The following is a 9,619-nucleotide window of genomic DNA, read 5'->3' as shown; positions in this document are numbered from 1 at the left end:
CTTCCCGGCCTTTGCCAGGAATGCCAAATAAATCCAGAGTTGAGCTGTGTGTGGCAGCCAGCTGGCCAGCAGCTGCCACTGCCAGGTCCCTGCAGCTGCTGGTGTGCCTCACTGGCAGCCCCCGGCGCTAAGCCAGGGGTCTGTGTGTGCCCCACCCCAAGGCATCATCGTGCCAAGCTTTGCCTCGCTGCTGCCTGCACCCAGACTGCTGGCAGTTGTGTCCCTGAGCCAAATGTGGTTGTCGAGGACCAGCTCCCTGCTGAGCTCCTCCCCAAAGGGCTGGTTCTCCAGCAGCTGCAGGCGTTTCATGCAAGAAGCCCCAGCTGCCATGTGTCTCCAGCCCTGTTGCTCTGGCACTGGAGCATGTTCAGGCAGCGCTACCTCTGACCGTGCTGTGCTGCTGGATCTGGCCACCACCTCTTCCCCAGGGCGGGCAAGGAGGGAAAGCGAAAGTGCTGAGGGGGTGTGTGCGGAGCCTCCTCGTAGTGGGAACCCCAGCGGAGGGGTGGGCATCCCTGGATGGCAGTGAGGGATGTCAAGAAAAGGGATTAGCACCTAGTTGGGGCATGCGAGGAAGAAAACCAGTTGCAGTGCTGCACTGGGCTGCAGAGATGCGCAGCTACCCAGGAGTCAGCCCACCCTTGCCTCTGCTTCAAGGGGAGCCCAAACCGCACACTACAGGCACGACTGGCACCTGTAGCTGGGGGCGTGGGGGGGCGAAGCGCCCACCCCATGCTCACCCCAGGCTGGGCACTTTCTGCCGCAGGAGTCCCGAGGTGGCTGCAGCCATCCCCCTCACCCTATACCCTGCCCATACATGGACACACTGACCACAGGCTCTGGTAGCTCTGAAAAGTGCTCTTAATTAAGGGGAGGTGGCTCTCCATCATGTCCCCAGCCCCCTGCTTGTCCTTAGAGCCACTTGCAGCTCTCAGCCACCACAGTCCTGTCTTCATGGCCCCCTCAGGCCATCTTCTTCACGACGTGGATGAAGTAGCAGGGGACGTGGGCCTGCCCCGGTGTGTAGGGCTGGAAGTCACCCAGGACGCTGTGCTGGCACTTCCCCTGGAAGGCGCCTTTCAGCAGAGCTGTGAAGGCCTCCAGCCGATGCGGGTAGTACGAGAGCCGAAACTTGCTGCAAGGAGGCAAAGATGATGAGGTAGGGGGGGGACAGTGGGGCACAGCACCAGCCACCCTCCTGTGCCAGGAGTTTCTCACCTCAGCTCTGGGGCTGCCCCTGCCTCGGTGGGGGGGACCTGCACTGTGTAGTCCAGGGTCACCATGTGCGCCTTGTTGTTTACCAGCAGCACTGAGGTGGTGATGTCCTTGGTCAAGTCACTCTGGGGACCGCAGGAGGATGTCGGTGTCCTGTGGGGACATGGTGGCCCCCAGCCTGGGCACAGCCCTGCTCCCTGGCCCCCATGGAGCCAGGGGGCTGGGGCAGAGCGGAGTTGGAAGGGGCAGGGTCTGCCAGTCACACACCTTGTAGTAGATGTTCTTGCCTGGCGGCGCGCAGCCCGTGGCCAGGATGTGATCATAGTTGCGATGGTCAATGACCAGGACACCCCCGGGCCGCACCATGCTGGCAATATTCCTCAGGGCCAGCTTGTGGTCACTCTGGTCCCCTAGGGAGGAATCCATGCCATCCCCAGGCATTGTTTGCACCCCACAGCACAGCCCATGGGCCCCCATCTTGCCCATACATACAGAGCTGCTTCCACCATCCCCTCCAGTCTCAGCTTAGAGAACACAGCCCCACCCAGGGTATGAGCTCAGACACGTTCTCAGCCTCACTGGGGCTGCACATGCCACGTGGGGAACCCACCACCTCGCTTGTGGCACAAGCCTGGGTGTGTCTGCAGCCTTGCCAGAGATGTGACATAGATGCACACAGCTCCACCACCACCACCGGACCCAATGGCCCCGCTCATGCCATGAATAGGAGAACAGGCTCAGCCTCCCTGGAGACATGCCATGACACAGCACCTCCACCAAGCATAATAATCCACTGCCCCGATTATGGCATGAGTTAGAGCATGTTCTCAGCCTGCTGAGAGACACTGTGCACAGGTGCATCGCTACCCACCTGCCCCCAACTCACCTTTGAAGTCCGGCAGGTGCGCGAAGGAGTTGCCCAGGCAGATGACTGCATCAAACCCATCCCCTGGCTTCTCCAGATCCTTCTCCAGCGTAAGCCAGTTGGCCTCCTCGATGACTGTGGCACAGGGACGTGGATGAGGGCAGGGACACCCCACCTACTCAACAGCTTCTCCTGCATGCAAGACCCCACCCCAGCATCACCCAGCCCTTCCTTGGCACCTGCAGGTGCTGGATCCAGCCTGGGGCCAGCAGGCAGGCGAGGGCCATGGCCTGGGCTTGCCGAGCAACAGGTGCCAGCAGGTCCGTGCCCATCCCTGCAGCAAGGTCACCTGGCCAGCAGCACCCATGCATGGGGTCTGAGCACCGGGAGAGGCCAGGGACAGCGCTGCGAGGGGCCTGATGCCCCGCGGGAAGCCTGGGGGACCTGCGGGAGGGGCAGAGGCACCCAGGGCCAGGGTGGTGGGGGGGGTTTGGGGGAGGGTGGTGTCCGCACGCCCCCCGCGGCCCCCGCACCCCATCGGTCGAAGGGCTCCTCCTTGCGCCGCTCCCAGCGCTCCTTCAGCGCGTACTTCAGCATCTTGTCGCTGGCGTCGACGCTGGTCACCTGGAAGCCCTCCTCGAGCAGCATGATGGAGTCCACCCTGGGGACACGGCACGGCTGTCAGCGGGGCCCGGGGAACTTGGCGGGGGGAGGCTGGGGACGGCCGGGGGCAGCGGGGCCCGGGAAAGCCCCGGGGGGGAGAAGGGGCGGGGGGAGGGCACGACCTGGGAGGCGGGCGGGCGCGGGGCGCGGTGCCTCACCCGGTGCCGCAGGCCACGTCGAGGACAGAGCGGCAGCGGTGCTGGCGGAGCAGCGCCAGGAGCCAGCTGCGGTACTCGGCCGTGCGGCCCCGCGTGTCCCCGATGTACAGCTGCCACACGCGTGCCGCCCTCCCGTCCGCGTACTGGTCCGGCAGCCCCTCCGCCGCCACCCCCAGCGAGCGCGTCCGGTACACGCTGTCCACCATCCCGCCGCCGCTGCCCCCGCCCGGCCTCGCTCCGCTCCGCCGTGCCGCGCCCCCCCCGCCCCGCCCCCGCCGGCTGGCCAATCCCCGCCGGTCCCCGCCCCCCGCCGACTGGCCAATCCCCACGCGCACCGCCCCCGCCGCGCCCCGGGCCCGTTCTCCCGTCGGCACCGCCTCAGCCTCCCGGCGGGGCCGGGCGGCGGCCGCGCCCGCCCCGGCTCCGCGGGTGAAGCAGGGCTGGCAGCGGCGACGGCTCTGGGGAAAACGTCTTTATTTACAGTCCTGGCAGGGTGCGGGCGGTGCGGGCGGGAGCAGCCCGCCCCGGCACCGGGGCAGCACCCGCGGCCTCCCGTAGCCGGAGCCCCAGCAGGGAGATAGCAGGGCTGGGTGGGCAACCCCGTGCCACCCGCCCTGCTCGCAGGATCGCACCCAGGCTGGCAGGTGTGGCCCGGGTGCCCCGGGGCCACTCGTGCTACAGCGACACAAGTCCCTTTTCCTTTGGTACCCGCGGGATGCAGTGAGGCAAGACCCTGGAGCAGGTGGCCCCAGGGCCAAGGCTGTGGGCCTACAGCTCATCGGTTGGGCTATGGGCTAGTGGAGCCGCCTCCTGCACCCCGCTCTCCTCCAGGGCCTCCCCTGTGGCCGGGAGGCTGGCAGCTCCCTCGCTCTCATCCTTCCGGCCCTTCTTCTTCTTCTTCCCACTCTTTTTCTTGCTCTGCTTCTCCCCTACATCACCCTTCTTGCCAGTCCACTCCTCTGCCAGGCAGCCTGGGGAGGAGAGGGGCAAATGGGGTCCTAAGGGAGAGGCGGGGTTCCTCCAGCCCTGGCAGGGCTCCCCTGCCCTCCCTAGCATGCCTGTGCCACTCCTGGCAACAGCCAGGACTTACCTGTGTCCTTCCCTTTTAGCACGTGGTTGGCACAGAGAAACTGGGAGAGATCTTCCGTCTGGTGGTGCCTGTACCAGTCCTCGATCACATCTTCGTACTCCTCTACCAGCACGTCACACTAGCACAGAAAGGAGAGCTTAGCTCCATCCACGAGCCACTGGGCAAAACCAGGACCATGGCAGCAGTCCCGCTGACACCCCTGCTGCCAGCAGCGCACCCCCAGACCCTCTCTTCTCCTGCGCTCCAACCCACAAGGCCACGGTGGCCGCCAGGGGCCAATCCCACTGGGCCGGGTACCTGCTTTTTGAGGTCAGCCACCTCAGCGGAGGTCTCATTCCACAGCTCGTAGGGGATGTCCATCACCACCTTGACGCCCTTGTGCACCAGGTTGTGCAGGGTCTCAAATGTCTCCGACATGCCCTAGGGGAGCAGTACTGCCCAGTGAGGCAGTGTTCCTCCTCCTGCTGGGCTCCCGCTCTCCCCTCCCAGCGCTGCCCGTATGACCCTGCCCGGGGACGCAGGTACACGCAAGCCAGCCAAAATCCAGGTCCCTGCGGCATCAGCATTACCAGGAAGGAGCTCAAGTGGCAGCAAGTCCCCCTCTGTAAACCTGCTCCCAAAACCAACAGGAAGACACTGACCAGGAAAGACAGCCTCTGGCTCCCTCTGCGCAGGCAAGGGCAGAGGCCTGCCCACCCCCCAAGGGCAGCACCCCACACCTCCCTCGGGGGGCAGCGTGGCCTTGCATGCTGGGCACTGGCAGGGGATCTGGGAGATGGGAAGAACAAACCCCAGTTGGGCACCTGGGCAGCTCAGGGGCAGGCGAGGGATGCCTAGGAGCCAGGGACTGGAGGACAGCCCTCACCTTGGCAAATCTGTTGCTGCCGCTCCTCTCCTTGTGCAAGTTGTAATCCAACAGCCGCTTGCAGATGTTCTCTGTCACCTCAATTAACCGGATGTCTCTGCACGGAGAGCAGCGAGGGCTCGGGCTCAGGCTTGGCACTGCCCCCGGGAACAGCCAGGGCACAGGGCGAGCCTCAACCCGGCCAGTGCTCCGCGGCTCCCAGGCTCCCCCGGGCAGGAGCACCCCCCACCTGCCCTGCCCACCCCACCAGCCTGGCGCAGTGAGTTTCCCAGAGGAGCTGTGCGCAGTGTAGGCTGCCCGCAGGCTCCTGGAGCCCCCAGACCACCGGCAGCGACGGCGGCAGGAGACCACTCATCCCACCCTCACTTACGACTGCGTGTACTTGACAGCAGAGCCCTTCCCGTCCAGGAAGCCGTACTTGGTGTCAATCACCTCCTTGGTCTTGCCTGTCTCCTCAAACGCGGATTTCAGCTCCACCGCCACGTACTTGCACACTGTGGGAAGGAAGGCACAGGTGAGTTAGAGGGCTTCGCCGCTCTGATGGGCAGCGCAACACAGCACCTGGGGACGGGACAGCAGCGGAAACCAGCACCAGGAGCCGCTGGGAGCGGAAAACAGACGCCTTGGCCATTCAAAGAAATAACTGGAAATGGCCTAACTGATTCCACCCCTTGAAGCAGGAACGCCTGAATCAGTGCTTCCACTGGTGTAAGTGCATCCACGCAGCCAGCTGGGAAGGCTGACGGCAGCTACCCCAAGTTCTGCCTGCAGGCTTCCCGACAGCTCCACCTTGCAGCCTCCGTGCCACAAGCCGCTCCCTTCTCCCGAAAGAGGAGAGGGTCTTTTCGCTACACGAGCCCCAGCATGGGTCACAGCTCCACCTTGCAACACCGGCACATCCCACCGGTAACAGTTCCCCCATCGCCCTTGGGAACACGGGGGCTGCGCTGGGGACCAAGGGCCTGCAGGGCTCAGCAGGCTGGGTGGCAGGACACGATTCCAGTGACGCAGCACCACACGGGGCACTGCCTGCAGCATGGACCACAGAACCAACAGCTTCATCACACAGCACGCGTTTTCTTCTGTAAAACTAGAAGGAAACAAAAGCTTTATTTCTTCTGTAGCAAAGAGTCTGACACAGTTATAGGAACAGAGAGCAGGAAAAGAGAAACATCTTGGGGGTTTACAAGTGGAGGGATGGAAGCCAGGCATGGTGGGGCCCTTCCTTCCCCAGAGTCAGGGTCTCAGGAGGCTGGAGAAAGCTCTGTCCTGTGCTGCGGGCTACTGTTTGCTGGGATCCACTTCTTCAAGCCACACTTTGGAAGAAGGGCCAAGCCCCGGCAGGAACAGTCTGACAGCAACGAGCCACCCCATCTTCTTCCAGGCAACAATGTGAGCAGAGACATGCTGCAGACAGGAAAAGAGCAAGGTGACTCCTCCAGGGCTGCTGTGCACGTGCCGAAAAGCCCTGTGCACAACATGTGCATGTTCCTTTCTCTGCTGGCACCAGGGGCTGCAGGTGACCACAGCCATTTCCCAGGTGGGATGAGTGCTCCTTCCCGCAGCCCTTCTGGACTTAGGCCTCAAGGACATCCCTCTCCACACTGCACCTGTTGCAGTGTCCCCATGCATGCAAGGCGCACTCGCTGCTGGGTCCAGTTATCCAGATGCTGCCCATAGCTATTACCGCACGCTGACACAGGTTCCAAGCCGGGGCGGGAAGAGGAGCAGCGCGTGGTCAGGGCTCTCTACAGTGCTGCTCTGAGGTTATGCAGGTGTCACAGCACAGCTTAGACATCAGTGTCTTCCAAGCTGCTTTCCCGGCAGGGAAAGCTTTGCAAAGAGCTGCAGGAGTTTCATTTCTTCCTTTTCTCTTTGCTGTCAAACTCCACATGTCCCTGCACAGCAAAGACAGAGGAAATCACAGCAGACAGACAAGTCAGACAGACAGACAGGTCTGTCATGACCTGCCCTGGATTGTCTGTGAAGCCTTTGATTGCTCGTGAACCAAGGGGCTGCTTAGGGAGGAAGCATCACTGGGACCAAACTGGAAGCAGCAGAGATGACCAATCCCAGTTATGAACCGCCAGGTGATTCGTGTCTCCTGGAAACAGCAGTGACTGCCAGGGCGCTCCCAAACCCCTCATCTAGGGAGGAACGGAAGCCAGCCGCCAGCAGGGACCCGCCGCGGGAGGCTCCGCTCCGCTGCAGGGGCACCGGTGGATCCTTGCTCCACCCAGGCGCACGGCAGCAGTGGCCGCTGCAAATCGCCCCTGCGCTTATCCCTCTCCTCCACGGGGCTGCGGGGCAGGCAGGAAGCGGGCCTCGGGGCCGCGGCCGCCGTCTCCGCACCGCTCACTCCCAGCCCGAGCGGCCAGCGGGCGGCGGCCAATCGTCTCGGCTTCGCCCGGCTGCGGCCCGGGCGCTTCGGCGGGCCCGCCCCGGTCTCGCTTACCTACCCTCGCACTTAGTGGGCAGCCGCACCCAGTCTGAATCGTCGCCTCTCGCCACCGCCGCCGCCAGCAGCAGCAGCGATGCCGCCACCGCCGCCGCCATGGCTCCGCTTCCGGGGCCTCGCTTCCGGGAGTGCCCCGCCCACCCCGCCGGGTAACCATGGCAACGGCGCGAGACCGGCCAATCCCCGCGGCGCGCGTGGCCGGCCCGGCCAATCTCCGCCCGCCCGCCGCCATCCAACCCGAGCGATACCTGCTCGGCCGCCGTAGAATCGTCTCCGGGCCGTCCCGCTGCAGTCCCACGTGGCGGTGGCGGGCGCGCACGTGGTCCCGCTCCGGAGGGGCGGGGGTGTGCGCGTGCCCCCGCGGTGTCCCCTCCCCGACCCTCACCTCCCGCGCAGCCCTCCGAGTCGCCTCCCTTCCCCCGGACATCTGGGGCCCTGGCCTTTCCCTCCGGGTAATTCCAGGCCCCTCCCTCCCCTGGATAATTTGGGGCCCTTTCCTACCCGCCAGGTAATTCCAGGCCCCCTCCCTACCCTGGATAATTCAGGGTCCTTTCTTACCCACCAGGTAATTCCAGGTCCCTGCCACCCACGAAAACGTGGCAGCCCTTCTCTCTTCCCCACTCACATGGGGTTCCCTCCCTGCACCCCCCAAACAGCAGTGGTTTTCCCTCCCTCCAGCATTTGGGGGTCTTTTCTCCACCCTCCAGAATATCTCAGGCACCTTTCAAGCCCTCAGGTCAAAGCAGGAGGACTTACCCCTCAGGGGTGGGTCTCTGCTCGGGCCCTCAGCTCTGTGCGAGGAGGATGGAGGTGAGGAGGGCATCAGAGAGTGCAATCTTCAGCAGCACCACCCGGGTGGCCACGAGCAGGGCTGCCAAGGCACGGTCCGGGAGAACTGCAATGGAGCAGACAGGGTGACGCCACAAGCACCCTGCTGCTCACATCCCCTCTAGGGTTGTGGTGGGGCAGTGTCCCCCAAGGCTTCAGGCCCAACAGGTTCCCCGGGGGTCCACCATAGGCTTTTGTCACCCTCGTGTCCCTGGCACACTTTGTGTAACCCTCATGCTGTCCCTGAGAGCAGCCTGGATCTGACCCATCTTCTCTAGCCTCCCCACCGAGACGGAGCTTCTTTTCCCAGAGACCCACCCTGACCACCATACAGGTCCCTGCCAGGAGCCCAGCAGGGTTTCCTCCCTGGCAACTGATGCTTCTGCTGCAGGAGAGCCTGGAGACTCACCAGCCGTGCTGTCAGGACACAGCTCTGTCACCGCCTCATCGCCTGTGGGATGAGAGAACAGCTAGGAAGGCAGCGGTGGCCTGGAACCAGGTGTACGGTAGGGCTGGCCGCAAACCCCTTCCTGTGCCTGCTGGCTGGGGCAGCACCGTTGGCGCACGGAGCCTTGCACCTGCTCCCTGCTGGTCCCATCCTCAGGGGCCACCAGGGCACCAGGCTGGGCTTCAGGAGCAACAGGAAGAGGGGGTGGCAGCAGGGCCATACCCGTGATGTGGACGGGGCTGGAGCTCTGGGCTGGAGAGGTCCTGTTGGGCCCCACGTGGCAGGCAAGATCTCCCTCAGCCAGGGGGTCGTCAGGGAGGAGGGAGACGGTGCAGATAGTGCCACCGTCTTCCTGGGAGGTTCCGTAGGCAAAGGACTGCAGGGCACTGCCATTCCCACCAGAGATCCAGACAGTGTGGCCGGTGCTGGGGGCCAGGTCACTCACCACGCAGACAACCAGCCGCCGGCGCTGCCCAGCCACCACCATGCTGAGTGGTGGGGCCAGGGTGAGCAGTGGTCCAGTGGCCCTGCCAGCTGCGAGGGACAGGGGTTAGGGGTACCGCGTCCCCCACACATCCCACCCACCACGGCCAACAGCTCCGTGGCACTCAGCCGTCGCACCTAGGATGGGCGATACTCGGCCCCCCCGCTCCCCGGGGCTATCCCCGGCCGTGTCCCTCCCGGGGTACTCACGGGGCAGGAGCGGGAGCAACGCAGCAGCCAGCAGCACCCGGAGCACCTCCATGGCAGCCACGGCGTGCGCGACTGCCGAGGGCTCAGCCCCCAGCTGTGTCGCGGCGGGGCGGCCCCGGGGACGGGCCCGGGCCCGGCCCCAGCCCGCCCTCCAGCGGTGCCACTGCTGTCTCCCAGCTCCCAGCAATAGCACTGCCAGCCTCCCCCCCCAGCAGCATTGGTACCGTCCCTCCTACCGCCCCGGGGTGGTACGGCCCAGCCCGTTCCGCCGCCTCCGCTGCTCCCGGCCGTGCCATGGAACGGGAGCGGGTCCCGGCCCCGGCCCCGGCCCCTGCC

At 64.8% G+C, this 9,619-nt stretch overlaps 3 protein-coding genes across 3 annotated transcripts; all 3 read right to left on the bottom strand.

Annotated features, from left to right (window-relative positions):
- Positions 1-963: 963 nt before the first annotated feature.
- Positions 964-3,107, bottom strand: GNMT (glycine N-methyltransferase). Its single transcript, XM_086630572.1, has 6 exons — positions 2,902-3,107; positions 2,614-2,741; positions 2,102-2,215; positions 1,483-1,625; positions 1,219-1,340; positions 964-1,135 (listed from the first exon to the last, which is right to left on the bottom strand). Exons 1-6 carry the CDS (start codon positions 3,105-3,107, stop codon positions 964-966), a joined length of 885 nt encoding a protein of 294 aa, XP_086486698.1.
- Positions 3,108-3,669: 562 nt separating this feature from the next.
- CNPY3 (canopy FGF signaling regulator 3) lies at positions 3,670-7,412 on the bottom strand. The gene is made up of 6 exons (XM_086630580.1): positions 7,316-7,412; positions 5,227-5,350; positions 4,857-4,953; positions 4,289-4,411; positions 3,992-4,109; positions 3,670-3,872 (listed from the first exon to the last, which is right to left on the bottom strand). The coding sequence occupies exons 1-6, from the start codon at positions 7,410-7,412 to the stop codon at positions 3,670-3,672; spliced, it is 762 nt and encodes a 253-aa protein (XP_086486706.1).
- A 687-nt stretch (positions 7,413-8,099) lies between these two features.
- On the bottom strand, positions 8,100-9,335 carry PTCRA (pre T cell antigen receptor alpha). Its single transcript, XM_086626378.1, has 3 exons — positions 9,284-9,335; positions 8,648-9,124; positions 8,100-8,209 (listed from the first exon to the last, which is right to left on the bottom strand). Exons 1-3 carry the CDS (start codon positions 9,333-9,335, stop codon positions 8,100-8,102), a joined length of 639 nt encoding a protein of 212 aa, XP_086482504.1.
- Between the last annotated feature and the right edge of the window lie 284 nt (positions 9,336-9,619).

Source organism: Tauraco erythrolophus, chromosome 2 (assembly GCF_009769465.1).
Source record: "Tauraco erythrolophus isolate bTauEry1 chromosome 2, bTauEry1.pri, whole genome shotgun sequence".
NCBI classification, from domain to species: Eukaryota; Metazoa; Chordata; class Aves; order Musophagiformes; family Musophagidae; genus Tauraco; species Tauraco erythrolophus.
The sequence above is the reverse complement of the archived record's forward strand: the minus strand, read 5'-3'. Positions and strand labels throughout refer to the sequence as shown.